The sequence below is a fragment of the Phyllopteryx taeniolatus genome, chromosome 12 (genome assembly GCF_024500385.1).
Source record: "Phyllopteryx taeniolatus isolate TA_2022b chromosome 12, UOR_Ptae_1.2, whole genome shotgun sequence".
Lineage (NCBI taxonomy): Eukaryota > Metazoa > Chordata > Actinopteri > Syngnathiformes > Syngnathidae > Phyllopteryx > Phyllopteryx taeniolatus.
The window spans coordinates 20063925-20082080 of record NC_084513.1 but is presented as its reverse complement, the minus strand read 5'-3'; the positions used below and the strand labels follow the sequence as shown (position 1 = coordinate 20082080).

The window sequence follows — 18156 nt, the reverse complement described above, 5'->3', positions numbered from 1 at the left end:
CGCAACGATGGAGCTCTCGCAGCGATGGAGATGACGCAAACAGCCTGTGCTCTCCGAAAAAGTGATTCCAGGCGAACATGGCGGCAACTTAGGCGCGCTCCAAGATGACAACGGCCAGCCGGAGACGGGATTGAAGGCTGCACGACGAGGGAGAACCCCCCCCCCCCCCCCCTCCCATTCCCGCCCCCCCAATCTGCGGCAGACGCCCCAGCACAAGCAGAAAGATCAGCGGAAGACGAGAGAGAAACGAAGGGAGGGTACGGGGAAAGAAGGAAGGAAGGGAGGAAGGGAGGAAGGGAGGCAGGAAGGGACGGACGGACGGACGCGGCATGCGGTCGAAGAGGACGCCGTCCCCCCGCGGGGAGTTACGGAGGATGCGGCAAAGTTAATCCGCGCGGGCGGTCTTAGTGGACCGGAATAGCAGCGATCGAGCGGCGCCCTGCACCGGCGGAGGCAACGGCACCCCGAGGAGAACCGAGCCGAGTCCGCCCAAGTCAATGAGTATTGAGACAGAGCAGCCCCCGCGGTGGAGTCGGCCAGGGCAGCACTCTCCTAAAACATGAGCAGGGGTGCTCGGACGCGTCGACAGCATGACGAAGGCGTCAAATACCGCTTCGCGCCCCGAGGGACCGACAAGCCATCCGCCGAGTCGGAGCGGGCCCAGAGATGGCGACTGTCGCTGGCCTCGCTCCTCTTCATCACCGTCCTGCTCTCGGATCACCTGTGGTTCTGCGCCGAGGCCACGCTCGCCCGCACCAGGGACAAGCGGCGCTCGGGCCCGGGCGGGCTCGGGATTCGAGAGCCTCCCTCCCGGCTGCGCTGGCTGTCACCGCCGCCTGACCCCCACCCCGACCCCCACCACGCCAGAGCGCGAGATGCTATTTTTCTAGGGAATTCTACCGAACCTCTGTGGCGGATGGACACCTGCCACCCGCACAGCGTGTCCAAAGACTGCTTCACTTTCACGGACGCGGACGCCGTGTGCCTGGGCCTCGGAGGCGGAGATGGGACGCAGTCGGCGTACGTGAACCTGAGCGATTTGTACCTTTCTTTTTGTAATTCCTACTCACTTTTGGATTTGTTTTACGGGTTTACGAGTCCACGCGACATGAATTGCACCCTGGATATGGCCATGGGGCCGGACGCGCCGGGATGCGGCGAGTGCGTCCGGGCTTACCAGCTCCTCGACCGGCAGGCGGAGGACAACTACCGGGATTTCGAGCTCCTGGTGCGCAAATACGAGACAGACGCGTACTCGGTTCGGACGTGCATGGAGGAATGCAAGGTAGGGCACGCGCACGCGCGCGGGCGCGCGCACGCACACGCAAGTGAACTTGAGGGGGTGGGTCCACGGTCGTCATGGCAACCGGTGGGCATGTCAGGATATGTTTTTTTTTTGGGGGGGGGGGGGGGGGCTTTCCTTTCAAGAAATGAAGCTGCACACTTGGAGCACCTTGTGACGCGTTGCATTTGGGGTGTATTTGTTCATCTAAGACACACTTTGCCTTGCACACAAAACCTTTGGAAGCCCACATGCGCGTCGCCTTTGTGGCCTTCACGCTGTCCATGGTTCTGCAAAACTATAGGCCCCACAAGAGGCCCTTGCTGGTTTTTCAATAGATGGACACACTTAAGTCGATGCTGCGGCGTTACCTTTGCGTTATCTGGTGCGACGTGCACGCACACAAATCTATTTCCTATAACGAGCCCTTTTGCCGCTTCCTCTTCGTGTCATCTAATCAGCACCGCGAGCCCTTTGCTAATGCAATAAGTTTCCGGCAGTGCCACGACCGCCTTTTAGCCCCTTTTTTGCCCAATCTGAATTGCTAATCGGGCCTCGGTGTCCGAGTGACCTTTGAGAAATCGCGGCGCCCCGGGACTGCATGACAAACCGCTGCTCCTTTCAACAAGCACTCTGCCAGGGAATAAATACATTACGCCTCTTGATATGATAATTATAGCTATTCAATCCCATTCGGAATAGTTCTCTCGACGCTGGCCGCCTCGTGCCATCTCGAATGCTGTCAACAAATGGCTAAAGGCCTATTCTCGAGCCTGTTAGTTACACTGGAATCCACGAGGTTGCAAACTTATGACGTACGACTTCTAACTTTGAGACTTGTCTTGACTATATTTCTTCAAATAGAGCGTGGGGGGTTGGGGGGGGGGGGGGGGGGGGCTTTGATGTACTCAAATCCAAAGACATTTTTTGGAAGGAGGTGAGCATTGTAGGGCAGTCCTATAATGTATTTTCTCATATAGTTGCTAGGGTCTTACAGTACATTCACTCAACTGCAGAGACTACGACACAGGTGTCAAACTCAAGGCCCGGGGGCCAGATCTGGCTCGCCACATGACTTTATGTGGCCCGCGAAAGCAAATCATGTGCGGAAACTTCCGAGATTCTTGCCAAACTATGTACCAGAATTCATATCATATATAATAAATGGCGGCACGGTGGACGACTGGTTAGAGCGTCTGCCTCACAGTTCTGAACCCCAGTTCAATCCCTGGCCCCGCCTGTTCTCCCTGTACCTGCGTGGCTTTTCTCCGGGCACTCCGGTTTTGAGGAGAAGACTCAGAAAATGGATGGATGGATGGATATATAATAAATATAAGTATTTTTTTGTTACCAAACACCTTATGCAGTAGCTTGAACAATAGTTGAACAAACTATTATCCATGACCTCTGATTTGGAAACCTTGATAATATTCCCACAAACAGTCTATGGGGGATTTTATTCACCCAACTCCAGCGAGTAAAGCGTGTTTATTTGAAAGAAGCGTCCATTGGAGAGAAGCCTTACTTACCATATGTCGTGTTTATTTTTTGTTCTGGAATCAATCTGAAGAAGGGTTAGCACTGTGGTCATGTGGTAAGCACTTCTGCCTCACAGTTCTGTGCTTCAGGGTTTAAATCCAGTTCCGGTCTCCCTGTGTGGTGTTTGCATGCTCTCCCCATCCCCATCTCCATCCATCCATTTTCTGAGCCGCTTCTCCTCACAAGGGTCGCGGGAGTGCTGGAGCCTACCTCAGCTATCAACGGGCAGGAGGCGGGGTACACCCTGAACTAGGTTGAGTTCCACCATACCCGCCACCCGAATGAGGACGGTATAGAAAATGGATAATCCGAAGGAAATCATTGTTGCTGCAGCTGACAATAGTTCCCCATCAAACACGCTGCTTACTGCAGTTGGGAAGAGAAGTTTGTTCAAAACTGGACTGCCATTCCGAGCAGGCAATGACTTTGCCCTTGTTCAAAATGAACCGTTACATCATGAGTGAGATGTTATTTATTGATTCATATATATACCTTTGAATGAATGTCTTCTGAAACCCCGCGAGGCAGGCAGAGTGTCAAAGAGTGGCGAAGAAACTTTCTGCATTGAGATGATGACTTGAGGCCATTAGACAAGTGGGTTCCTGCTAAATTAGCAGTAGCGAGCGCTACTGGGTCCATGTGATACATACGGCGGTTTATAAAAGGGAGGGGGACATATGTGTAAACTGCGCTCGGGTGCTTAAGTTTGCGAAGACCCCATTGGAAATCCGCATAGCAAATGCACTGCCTGTCACCGATTCTTCGGAAAGCCCCCTTGTTGGAGATGCTAACAATGACATTCACTCACCTGACACTTAATTAGGCACAACCGTGCTCTCTCATGATAACTGCACTGTTAAATGTAGCCAACATATCAGAAATGTCGCAACAGCACGATGCAGTTCTCGTCTTCACCACCGCAAACTGCCACAGCTTCAATCCAAGCAATGTATTATTATTTTTTTAAATGGCATTTTTTCCCCCTCATATGAACAGGGATGCATTTATTGCATATCTCTTCGTATCAAGTGTACATAACATTGTGGCTTGTGTGTGAGTGTTAAGTTCAAGAGGAACAACGGCCATTTGACATGCGACTGCAGCTCCCTGATCCCCTGCATGGTCTTATTTACGTTGTTTTTTCACCATCTTAATCCTTTTTGTGATCTTTACACCTTCTGATCTACACGCACACGCGCACGCACACACAGGGCAACCCCCTCCCTCCCCCGTGCCCTGTCTTTCCTGCAGGTCCAGACCTGAGCGTCCCTTCCGGTGTAATTTAATTTGCACTCCCATAATTCTCTGCTTCTCTGGTGGCTGCCTCTCCAGGGCCGCTCCGCGGCATGTCGATCCTCTTCCTCCGTCTATTCATCATTGTCTCTTGGTTACTTTTGCATCCTCTGCCTCTTTGTCTTCCTCCCATCTGTGTCAAGAGCGACGAGGGACGGGCGTCACATGTCCACGTGGTCTGTTTGTACTGTATCGCTCTCCTTCCTTCTCCTCTTCTTCTTCACGCACTCACTTCCTGTAAGGGGCCTTGGTCTACCCCCATGCTCGGTGGAAATATGCAGCTTGTAAAATGACACTAAAGAAATGAATGATTTTGAACAAATGGATGTGTGGATGCGCGTAGGATATTTTATACGACGCCAAATCGAATAGCATTGGTTTAACCAATGTCTCAATTTATAACATGTCACTCAATTTACATGCTTAACAAATTACAAATGAATACAAAAAGATCTGAAATACAATCAATATAACCTGACCACTAAATAAAAACAAAATCCTGTAACTTTTAATACTGAATTAAAATTAATAATAATAATAATAATAGTTACAAATTAGCAATACAGAAATCAACCTCAAACATCGAATTTAAATAACCACGCAGTGAGATCAAAAAAGGTCGTTTTGGCATGTTTACTAAGTTCTTGGTGGTCGTTGTCCGCCCCCCCACACACACACAAAAAGTCCGCAAGTAATTTGGTATTGTCATTTATTGTAAATATTAATTGGAAATTGCTTTACTTTTGAATCTGTTATTTTTTTCCATTACAAGCATTAATTGTGATAACTAACTTTAATATAATGATATAGAAGGTGAAATGGACGCCACGGCGCCCTTAGCATGTGCCCATATTGCCGCACAAACAAGCCGGCTCTGCCAAACATGCAGTATAAAGAGCAAATTTAGACGGCAAAAGTGATATGCAAGTGGTGTTTGGCTGTATATTTGAAATAGAAGACGCTACAGTCCTTATTTCCTGTGAATTATACAAATCCCAATTGCAAAACTTGCTGGCTACTAGTTCTTCCTCAAATTCAATTACGTTGCCTCTGGGCCCAGTTCAAATAGATGCTGGGAAAGTCCTCTTTCAAATGAGCTGCCAGTGTTTGCTTGCTCCCTTCCAAGCAGTAGATAAGGGAATGTGCGCGCGCGCGTGTGTGTGTTGGAAAAGAACACAGCAGCACTCCCATGGAAACACCTCCTCTCTCTGTGCTCCAGTCCTTCTCCATACAACACGATGACAGCGGCCAACCTGAACCACAACTCTCATCACCGCACTACTTGTGTCCATATTTTGCTCGATAGTATAAAGGCGCGTCACCCTGTTTTCTCTATTAATTTCTGCTGCAAATGCTTTAAGGAGACATATTATGGATTTTATTCACAAATGAAAGCAGTCCCCTGTCTTTGACATTGCATTTACTCATTTTTCAAAAACGTTTCGAGTGCCCATCACAATACTGACAAAGAAGCTTCTCCACATCATGAAGCATCTACAATGTTATTTTGAGGAAGAATTTCAATATATATATATATATATACTTTTTTTTTTTACTTACCTTTGAAGTTTCGAGTTGGGAAAACTTTAAACTACGTTTGAGTAAATAAGAGAAGGTCTGTAACCATTTTGTAGGACTATGAAAGTAATAGGTAGACCTATCTCTAACAAGCCGCAAGTTTTTTTTAGCGTATATCTCGCTATTTAAGAGGTTTAGAACAAAACTATTTTCGTTGTGGTATTTTCCTTCCATTTCTAACCACACCTAACAATTTGAAGAAAATCTTAGAGCTAGATAGTTTCGATATATTATATAGATTAGATAGCTAGCCTGTTAGCTAGCTAGCTAGATAGAAACGTTCGAAATATATATATATATATATATATATATATATATATATATATATATTATAGGGAATGTAACTAATAGAAAAACGGGCAGATTTACTTAGTTGCTTAATTTCACACTTAATAGATCGGCGGTAACTCCACAAGTCAACTATTTGTACAAGCCATTTAAAAGCCCATTTTCCATATTACTGTATTAAGAAAATCACTGTTTTCACTCTGTGACGAACGGAAATAACACAGTCTCACTGTTATGCTTAGTTGAATGATTTGATGAGTGGGTGATGTGTTAGCTTTGATTTTTCTCTGACAAGATGAGAAGCGAGAAGAGGGTTTTGTGTGTGTGTGTGTGTGTGTGTGTGTTGGTGGGGGTCTCGCCGCAACGGAAATGGCCCGCTGTTCAAAACTTCACTCCTCACACACAAACGCGCCGAGCACTGGGACGGAAAATGTGGAAAGTTTGTATTTACGTATGAGAGCATCTGCATCCTCACACCTTTTTGGGCAGCAACAACGCGCACCTTTGTGATGGAACAGATGTAGACGCTTATGCAGTACGTACAGTGGCCGCTCGGGACTGTGTTTGTACAGCTCTCGTGCGCGCGTACGTCTGGGAAGGCGTTTGTTCTTTTAAGTGAACTGACTCATTGATTCCAAAATAGAATTCCATTAAGTCTGAACCTCACTAAAGCAACTCAGCAGTAAGGCTCCAATGTTGTTAAATGCTATTATTAGTGATGCCAGCTCCGCCTTGTACAGTCACAACAGGTCAAAGAAGTGTATAAATCTTGAATGTGTTACCAAACATGTCATGATCTGTGTTTTTGTGGATTACATTTTGTTTTGCTTCATGTTATGTCTTGTTTTCTTTTGTCCCATGTTCATGTCTTTGTTTTGCTCGTTAGGGTTTCGTTTCAAATGTTCTCGACAGCCCAGTTCCTTGTGTCGACCAATCAGCTCCCTCCAGCCACTTGTGTCTCGTCCAGGTGTGCCTCGTTGTCTCGTCAGTCTGTTCGTATTTAGTTCCCTGCTTTCTTTCAGTCTGTGTTGGTGGTTTGTTGTCATAGGTCATGTTTCCTCAGTCCTGTCATGATTCTTTTAGTGGTGAGTGTTTTGTTTCTTTGTTTTTTTTGTTTTTTTTGGGGGGTATTTTGCATTTACATTTTTGGGCTTTGTTTGTCTTTTTGAAAATATTTTATTTTTTTGAGTAAATCCTCAACTTTTGCCTGCTTCTGTGCTTCAACGCGCTTGGGTTCTCCTTTTGCTTCAACATCTGGAAAATCCAATTTGTTACAAAAACTTTTAAATACCAGTTTAAAGGTCCCATGCCGTCAATTAAAATATACATAATCGTTTAATTGGATTTACAAGATCATTTCGGTTGAAAATGCCCAGACGGCACTTTTTCCGACTATTCTAAGTAGTTGTTTTTTTCCGCCTGGCATTTGGGACAGCCGGATTTATCATTAATATTTGATATGTAAATAAGCTTTGCTCAGATTGGATCTCCGTTATTCTTAATTTAAATATGGGGAAAAAAAGCTTTGCTCTGATTGCTCCTTGGCGATAGCGCCGTCTTGGATCGTCGTGAATCGTCTTACCATCATTGTGAAGCAAAATACACCAAGCGTTGGCTTGTTGGCCCACTAACAGGTGACGTTAGCTGGAAGAAGCTGGAAAAAAAAGAGTGGGATATTTTGAGCTTAGTCTCAATTTCATACACAATTACATTATAAATACAGTTAAGTATTGTTGTAAAACACAACAAATGTATACTTTATGGACTGTATTTGTGTTAGCTTGCTTAAAACCCGTAAATGCCATGTAATCCATCCACCTTGCTGGTGTGGCATATCAAAATGGTCATTAGACTGCATGGTTATAGCACAGGTGTGCCTTAGGCTGCCCACGATAGAAGGCCACTCTAAAGTTTTAGCACACAGCACATTGCCACAGATGTCGCAAGTTCCAATACGGTAAAACTGCTCATTTTAGAGTGACCTTTTATTGTTGGTAGCCTAAGAAACACCTGTGCAATAATCAGGCTACAAACGCAAGTGTCACATTTCTATTTTTGGTCAATATACTTACACAATGAGTACTTTTGCCACCTCTGCCAATAAATGATACTTGATGTAACTCTTTTCTGCCAATATCCCTGACTTCCTGTGTGTCGTTGCAACGGTTCACTCAACAGAGCATAATCAAATCAAACAAACGTTTCAGCTATATATCAGACTTGACAAGCACTTCCTGTTTTGAGCTCCTTTCGCTCATATTAAAGCAACGCTTGAGCAAACAACAAATGGCTGAAGCTGCTCGCTGCTGTTTGTTTTCCCCCTATTGAAAAATATCTGATAGCTGAGGTAAAGCTAATACATCATTGCTTTCATAAGTCTAGCAGCCACAATTTTCAATCTGTCCTTCTTCTAACAAACCTGTTGACGTTTCACGCTTGGTTTTGAAAGGCAAAAGACAATCTTGAAGTCAAATTGTTGCTCCACTGCCTGTTAATTCTTATTGAGGGATTATTTCTTTCTTGCTTCTTTGTTTTGTAGTTGTTCAACACGATTCATTTAAACACCATTTAGTCAGAAATAAGGGTTGAGTTGGAGTCGATTTCTGTCCTCCAAGATACAATTGACAGTAATGTACCCTATAGTTGTTTTTTTTTTTTTTTTTTTAAATTGGTCTTATTTATTTATTTATTTTATTGGTCTCCAACATTCATGCTTGTATCTTTTCCTGCTCCAAAAGGGTTACAGGTAGGGTACCAAGATGTGAAAATCAAGAGTCAAGGGCACACAAAAAAAAAGCAGTACCACCAGAGTGACAAGTCATTATAACCCTAAAGGTACAATAAAGCACTTTTTTTCTGGCAATTGAACCAAGGTATAATAGAAAAGGGACAGCCTGGAGGAACGGAAAGAAAGATTCCACTAACAACGTTGCTGTGAGAGCAGCCAGTCATGCTCGACATCACTGACACACACGCGCACGCACATGCACGCTTACAAAACCAGTCACAGTTCCCAGAGCTCCCAGACGCTCTGGTGACATTCTCACATCACTGAGTCATCATCATCATCATCATCATCATCGTCCGCTCACAGCATGTCCTGTTACAGACAGAATATGAACGTTCGAGCTCATCTACATGCTAGCTGTCGCCGTCGTTAACGTCACATGATCACGGGCGTACCGGACTAATTCTCAGAAGAAGCACAATGCAATAATCTGCACAACTAAACGGTGGCGTGCGCACCTCCGGCAAGGCCAAATCACCTCAATACTCACTTTTTGAATGTGCTATCATTTCACCATCTGATAGTTAGGAAAAAGCTCTAAAAATGATGTAAACATGAATTTTAAAAAAATCCCTTTAACTCCTGTAGCCTCACCAAGTTCCTTCATAGCGCTCCTCTCCGTACAGTAGGTAGCCATTTGTAAGGCACCGAACCATTTTTTTTTTGCGATGTCAAATTCAATTCTGAATACAATAAAAAAATAAATAAATAAAAATACAGGTAAATAGTGAACAACTGTATAATTACGATTTAAGTATCCGACATTTTGTAAGAATATTAAACATAAAAAGGAGTCTATAAAGCCTATTCAAACTCATGGCCACATCATTTTATATGGCCTGGGAAAGCAAATCATGTGTGTCGATGTCATGTTACTTGTGAAAATACCAAAAATGCAAATTGTCCTCATTTTTTTGTTACCAAGTCCACCTTTTAAAAGAACTGTAATAATACTTGAACATTTTTTAAATTGGCTTCTGTTTTCAAAACTAGTTATCCATCAATTTGTTGCGTATATATAATTATATGAGGCGATAATTAATTTATATGGATTCACAATCATAACGGCCCTCCGAGGGAAGCCATAACTACAATGTGGCCCGTGGCAAAAATGAGTTTGACAGCCATGCGATAAAGGGTTCAGCAATTTTGTTCATCTTACAATGTAAAAGAAATAAGCTTGATGTGGTGCAAAATATAATACAATCCCCTTTGAAATACTGCATTCTACAAATGCATAATTATTAATAAAATAAGCATTTCCTAAAAAAAAAAAAAAAAAAAAAAAAAAAGGGTCAAGCAATTTTGTGTTCAGCTTCAAATTAAAATTATTATATTTAAGTCTGAGTCTATTTGTTAATATTTTCATTTTTTGGTTAAGGATAATAATAATAATAATAATAAAGATGAGATAAGACAATAAAGATCATAATAACAAAGATACAACAGTATCTTTATTCTAAATAAAATGCTAATGATTGCATATTATTTAAATAAAAACATCTAGAATTTCCACACTGTTTTCTATAAAGCGTTAAATCATTTTTTGTTACTCTTATTCTTAAAAAACAAGCAAAGATGCACATTCTCCTTAGTTGACGTTAAAAAATGTTACATACACTCACTAGATAATTTGCAAGATACAGCTGTGCAATCTAATCAGGTAAAAAAAAAAAAAAAAAAAGTACTTCTCAGTGGTGTCCTACTGTATTTCGGTATCATGAGAGCCATTTATAATATTTCAAGTTACCTTATTTGGCTACATCTCTTGTATTGGTTACTGCAGCTAATCTAATGGCTGATTCGTTTTTATAGTGTCATTAATGACCACAGCAAAGACTTTTACCCACTGTGCAACTTAGCACGTACACCAGTGTAGCATGAAGCCAACAAGGCCTGGAGGCAGAAAGGGGGGCGGGATTGGCGCAGACAATAGCAAATGCTAAAGATTAGAGGGAATACCCAGCGATGTGTGCAGACAGGATCTGACAATATGTGCCATATCCCCAGACATGTTGTAATTTTCTCTAGGTTTTATTCCATTTATTTTTCTGGGAGGCAATTGGGGTGGGCGAGAACAATTCATTTGAGCACCTGGCCTGATATATAATCCTCTCCCATTTAATCAGCCTTTCTGTCAATGGATGAAAGCGCACACATGCACCTGCATGAGTGTGTGGCATTGTGAGATGTTGGAAATGGTTTTCCAGAGTTGTGTGTGTGACACATGAGTGAAAAGAGGTTTTCAAGCAGCAGTCTACTATATGACTTTTAGATTCGTATTTATTTGGGATGGGCATTTGATCAAATGTCATTTATTGACTCTGGGAAAAATTAATGACCACCTAATAAATTAATTAAAAAATATTTAATGGGATGGGAAAATGGCGGCACGGTGGCCGACTGGTTAGAGCGTCAGCCTCACAGTTCTGAGGTGCGGGGTTCAATCCCCGTCCCCGCCTGTGTGGAGTTTGCATGTTCTCCCCGTGCCTGCGTGGGTTTTCTCCGGGCACTCCGGTTTCCTCCCACATCCCAAAAACATGCATTAATTGGAGACTCTAAATTGCCCGTAGGCATGACTGTGAGTGCGAATGGTTGTTAGTTTCTATGTGCCCTGCGATTGGCTGGCAACCAGTTCAGGGTGTACCCCGCCTCCTGCCCGATGACAGCTGGTATAGGCTCCAGCACGCCCGCGACCCTAGTGAGGAGAAGCGGCTCAGAAAATGGATGGATGGATGGATGGGATGGGAAAATGTCTGTAAATCTTTTGGACTCCCGTTTCTATTCTAGTGCAACGCTGCCCATAGGGGGTGTGACAGCAGAAGTCTGTGTGAATGGAGCTCAACTTCCCATAGCTGACGTTAAAGCGGGGTACTCGTGTACAGCTTTTAAACATCTCAAATGGTTTTCGAAATGTGAGAAGACAATACACATGAGAAAAAAATCTCAAGGGTCTGCATATTACGATATAGTCACTGACAATCACGAGTCACTCCAATGCCAGATGTCTGTTGTAGTACCAAAACTGACCTGTGATAGGCAGAATGGTGCAAAAGGGCATCCAGACTGCTGAAAAATACAAAGAAGAAGAAAGGTTGTTGTGGTGGTGCTGGTGGTAGTTGAAGAAGATAGGCTAACTGTAGCTTATGTGTTATCTACATTTTGGTTGCATACTCTTGTCATCATTTTTAGTGCTGTTAATAACAATCACGGGGTCTGTCGCTCAGCTGAACCAGACACGTAAGGATTTGGAAACATTGGATAGGTTTAACATTTTACGATTGTCGGCCTAGACCGTTGTCTGACCAGATGGAGACGGAAAAATCACTCTTAACACACTCCACACCACCGGAATCTTTGCTGACTTTGATCAGTGGGGGAAGAATTGGCTCAAAATCAGGCTGATTATGGGTACATGTGTTCCCCACTTTAGACAGTAAAGTAGTTGAGACCAAGTCAACAGCGCCTCTGCTGGTTACAGTCAAGTATGCCACTCCATTTATACCGGCGCTGTCATTGCTATGGCAGTCCAGTATTCAGGGCTCGAGTATATAGGTGGACCAGCTTGGACACTTCATGTTGTACTAGCATTAGCATTAGCCTATCCCAGCTGACTTTGGGCAAAAGGCAAACCACAGTCACATTAGGCAAAAGGCAAACCACAGGGCATTATGTCATACCTACCATCTCGATCAAAAGAAGTGACGTGATTGATTTTGAAGAGACCTAACTTCAGGCTGCTGTCCTCTGAATGTATGCGACTGGCTCACTTCCAGTTGCAATTCTCAATCGATCATGTTGAAACTTTCAGGGTTTATTAGCCTACGCGTCAATGCTCCAAGCGCATTCATTTTAAAAGATGCATGACCTTAGATGTATGAGGTAGTAGAGTTCAAACGTCAGATCAGTTCATTGTGGTTTTGTCCCATCAGTGCTCTAAAACGTGTAACAAACAGTCTTCTGACAATCTTTTGGGGATCCTTGTTCTTTGTTAAGGAAAGAGCCCTCTTGATTTTGATGTTAAGCTAGCTTTGGCCTTTAGCTTAAGGTAGTTGTCTGATGACAACTGGTTATCTGATTCTTGTTTTTTTTTTTTTTTTTCCCGGGGAAAGAAAAATATTTTATAAAAAGGCATCACGAACACTTCATCGTCAGAAGCAAATGTATCTTCGTATATTGTAGGGTCAATGCTTTGAAATGTGTAAGCTTACTTGTTTGGCATGTCCATATTGGAATTGGAGTAATGATGTCCATCAGCTCGTAACAATGTAACACGGTAAAATTACATGTTTGCACAAAGCAGAAAATGTCATCAAAGCACTGATGAGGATTTTACATTTAAATTTGCAGTTTTAATGACAAATTTTCCCACCTAATTTTGACCTGTATGTATCAGTCTGACCTGATTAAGGACAAATATGTTTGTCAATCATCTGCTGACAATACTACGTTCAGTCATCTAGGTTGCAGGAGTTTATTAAAACAAAGGAAGGGCACTCGCTGGTTCCTCTCTTGCCGTTCTTGTGAGTCTTGAAAACAAAATGAATCCAAATGGACAATTTAGTCTTCAGCTAGCCGAACATGCATGTTTTTGGAATGTGGGAGGAAGCAGGAGTACCCAGAGAGAAAACACGCAAGCACAGGAAGAACATGCAAACTTCACACAGGAAGGCTGTGGCTGAGATTTGATAACCAGACTCCAAAACCGCTAGCAAGCTCTACTAACCACTTTAACACCATGCTGCCCACAGATAGTCTGATTAAGTTATGTCGTCACCTAAAAATGGGGATAAGCATTTCTCTAAATCAGAAGGCACGCGTCTTTGAAGGCCAGTAATGACTGCGGCGCCTGGTCGGACTCACTGTCCTTGATTTATTAACTAACATAATAATTACAAAACGATCTCGGGAATGGAGTCTGCGGCTGGTCTGGCTTCAGTCGGGGACTGAGGAACATTCTTCTGCTTTCCTATTTTCTCCTGTCTCATTTGCCCACGCATACCTATTTTCCGGTGACATCATCACATCCTGTACGAGTGGGGCAAAAAGGGCTCCTTCCTTAACCTCTGCTCTTGCAAACAAACGTATCCTGCCCATGGACAGATACGCCGACCCCCACTGTCTTTTAAGACCGGATATAATCTTCTCACCACAATGGAATGTTCATTGATCCCTCATACCAATGACTGCCCCTCACTTGCATAATTCAAGCAATCAGTCAATCCCCGTACTCTTTATGCATGCGTAACTAAATAAAGTACATGGATTACATTTAACATTAACAAAATAAAGTTGTAACAAAACAAACCAAAAAAAATCACTCCAACAGTTAAAAGGTTAAAATTGTCTTAAATGGGACCTTTTCATTAATGACAGAAACTTTGAGCTACCTTGCTCAGACCTTTAGTGGTTTCAAAGACTTTTGGATGCCATCCGAGCCAAGATGCTTGATATCTGGTCTCAATGGTGTTTGTTTTTGTGTTCTTTTGTTTCCATTTACTTTTTACCTCACTGGGAGTTTGCACACAGTTTTCTCCCACTTGCTAGTCTTGAGCTCTGGGTCTTATAAGCTAAATACCTCTTTTTTTTTCAGCTAATGCAAACGGTGGCCTCCTCGGCACCGTCATTACAAAGCCTGAGAGGCTGATTATTCACATCATTACTTGGGCAGCACCTAGCAACCACCTCAGAGGGCTGATATGGCCTTCAAGTGTGTGTGTGTGTGTGTGTGAGAGAGAAAGCATCGTTTGACGAGCCAGGCTGAGAGTTTTTAAGAGTGGGATGCGCTGAACGCCAACACCACCACTACACACGTCCACCCTTCTGCTTACTGTATATATGCCGTACCACCCAACATCCACCTCTATTCTGACAGTAATTTGATTGTGGAACCAGTAGGGAGGTGGAGGGGTGGGGGTGGGGGGACGGCACGGTTACTGACGGCACAAATAGCTCACGGTAAAGTAACAAAAGCGAGGGAGGAGAGGAATGGACTTGATGATTACAGTCTTATCATCATCATCATCATCTCTTCCTCTTGCTCTTTTCCCCATGTGTGAAGGGATAGAAGGCGAATTGAGTCAGTTGGCTTTTTCACCTTTATTACAAATACCACATCCTCTGTTGCTGATTTTTTTCATCACCTGTTTTTTGTTTTGTTTTGTTTTTTACTCCACCTGACTTCCTTTTCTACGTGCTTCTTTTGATCACCTCTGCAAAAGAGGCTTCATTTGTCTATCTGACCCTACACTGAGTGTTTTCAAGCATAAGCTGTGTTCGAACATCCGGAAATGCACTCTTGAAGGCAAATGTGCAGTAGTAGTACGAGTACTGCCAGTGCAGACGGTAGGGTGGTAGCGTGGTGTAATTTGAGGGGTCACTGACCAAAAGTGCGACTTGGGAATGAGACTTTCTGGGACGTTGATTCTCATTCAACCTTAAGTCTAGGAATTTACTTTATCCAATGAGGGTGATTTTTTATTATTTTTTTTAATGGATGGGAAAATTTCGCTTGGAAGCACGGTGGATTTGGGATTAGGATTAGGATGTTTGCCTTACAGTCTGGAGATTTAGGGTCGAATCTCAGATCCAGCCTTCCTGTGTGGAGTTTGCATGTTCTCCCTGTGCTTGCGTGGGTTTTCTACGGGTGCGTCATACTGTGTGAATGTTCCGGATGCCTGTTTCCAAACAGATACGTTGTGACAAGGCATCAAAATTCCTCACCTTCCCATAGCTGAGGTAATACCGGACTTTAGACGGCAAACTAGTTGAGTGAAGCAACAGCGCCTCTGGTGGCCTATACCAAGTAATGCACCCCGTTTTACTTTAAGCCATATCAACGTGCAAATCCTCACAATCGGCCAACTTGGATCACAAATAAAGCAATCTGTGTCAAAAACTCAAACCAAATAAAAAGTCCGTCATAATTGTATATTTGATAGGTTGTACAAGCTTCGTCCAATATTCATATTAATGAATCTCACCCCCAGTTGTGGTTGGGAATTCATCTTATTGTAGTTATTATAATGAAAAGCGTCAAATCGAGTAAAATTACAGCGAAACCTCTCAGGTCAAATAGAATCAGTTTTGGGATTTTGGCCAACCTGATGGTGTCCCACAAAACATCCAAACAAAAAAGCAAAACTTAGCTGTGTAGTCAAGAGCTGATGTATCACAAATAGGCCAAGCTCAGAAGTAGAAGTTTCACTGTCCGTTTTGGTGTCTGGTGTTTTGGTGTTTGGTTTGAAGACATAAAGGCCTGACATACAGTACATTTATGACGGCAGTAGGTTGTGTTGCTTGTTCATTTTCCTCCTTTCAGGAGTGCTCCCAATGGGACAATTTGTGACTTATTTTCTGTGATTTGGAAGGCTTTTGGAATACAGTGCAGCATTTCGAGTGTAATTTTATCACACAACTGTCTGCAAAACATGCAGCTCAAAATAATGGCAGCTCCCCAGTCTTTAACTCTTTATAGAGCTTGACATAAATACTCATAATTTCTAACATGTAGTATATTATAAGGCTTGAAAATGTTTTATCATTACATTTATAATAATAGCAGCATGGTCTAGCCTTTTGGTCTGCCTCATAGTTTTGAGATTTGGGGTTCCGATCTTGGGTTCTGGCCTTCCTGTGTGGAGGTTGCATTCTCTCCCATGCATGCTGGGAAATTCGAGACTCTAAATTGTCCTTAAGTGTCACTGTGATTGCGAATGATTGTCCATATATGACCTGCGACTGGCTGCCGACCAGTCCACAGTGTGGCCCAACTCTGTGGCCCAAAGCCGGCTGGGATAGGCTCCAGTTCTCCTCTGACCTAAATGAGGTCTAGTCCTATCGAAAATGCATGGATGGGTGGACAATTTTCACTGACACCTGAGAGAAATCGCATGATTTAACTGCCTCTCTATTAGGCAAGTGGCATCCATTTTGAAGTTACCAAATATTGTTGCATGCCCTTTAAAAGGCGACTAGCTCATTTTGGGAAACAACGGAATCAATTGCCTCCGTTAAGTGGTTAAAATTCCGAGGATGTGACCTAAGTTTATTTATGACCTTTAAACATGGATTTCACTGTCGTACTTTGTCTCCTCCGGCTGCATTTTTACAGGGGAAAACTGTACAGTGGCGCTGGCAGCCCCCTCTCAGACTCTCTGTAAATTATTCATCTGCCAGAGGCTTTTTCAAAGGCACTGAGGAGGAACTGTGACATCCCCTCTCCTGTGCGACTCGTGGTATGCGCACACATCCGCGCACACGGGAAGCATATGCGTGCCACCACAGTCATTCATGTTTAGCATGTGAGCAAACACTGGCGGCCGGGTGGGTGTCACATTGTGTCTGGTCTTCGATTTACCCTGCAGGAAAGATTGTCAGCGCAACAGAATGCACTCGCTGGACAGTTTATCAGGTACACCTGCACCGGATAATGTGATCCAAAATAAGAATAAGTATGTATGGATCAGTGTTGGTTTTTCAAATCAGCAGGTGAGATGACATGTAGACACAGTCTCTTATCGGGATGAGTATCCTTGATTGACTGTGAGGAAAATTAACCATCAATTCATCTATCCATTATTATTATTATTATTATTATTTACAAAATATTTCATATTTAACAGGAATGTTATGAACTCCGTGTCACAGTTGGATTGATCAGTATAATGGAAGAGTTGTCATTGTGTGGATGTAAAGTAGTTTAACTTCCAGTAGCCGAAGTTGTGAGGACTTCCTTCAGAAGCAAACTACACTCGTTGAGGATTACAAAAGAGTTCCGTTCCTATGGCAACGACACAACCCGAATTTTTGTCCTTAAATCAGAACACACCACCAACCGCGACCAGAGAGTTTAATTTAACACCCAAGACTCACCGTGCATGCAACTTTATGTTGGTGCCTCACATCTAATTATGTTAATGAGACAAGCCGCGTCGGCAGTGTGTACACCCAGTTCGGACACAACGATGTTTCGCTTCACAGAGTTCTGTCTGAAAGCGACATGCATATACACCTACCTGAGTAACTTGAAATACGAGTGCCCCAATTTAGGAGTTCTAAGCCTTGGTTGATTTTTTTCTTTTTGCTTTGTGATGCAAGCCAACAATTGAGCTAGCAAGTTTCAGTTCAGATACAGCTATTGCCACAATATCCGCCCAGCGTCCTGAGTCTCCCTGAAGATTTGAAATACAGTGGACCCATGCATATTCGCGGTTTGGCACCCACAAATTTATCTAGCCATGATTTTTTTCCCCATCCATCCATCCATCCATCCATTATCTGAGCCGCTTCTCCTCACTAGGGTCGCGGGCGTGCTGGAGCCTATCCCAGCTGTCATCGGGCAGGAGGCGGGGTACACCCTGAACTGGTTGCCAGCCAATCGCACGGC

At 43.5% G+C, this 18156-nt stretch overlaps 1 protein-coding gene across 1 annotated transcript in view; it reads left to right on the top strand.

The window, feature by feature from the left end:
- LOC133486909 (NALCN channel auxiliary factor 1) overlaps positions 1-18156 on the top strand; it is an 80704-nt gene continuing 62548 nt past the window's right edge. Inside the window, exon 1 of the mRNA XM_061792745.1 lies at positions 1-1285. Within this exon, the coding sequence (XP_061648729.1) occupies positions 560-1285 (726 nt within the window). The 5' untranslated portion in view covers positions 1-559. The remainder of the gene's footprint in view (positions 1286-18156) is intronic.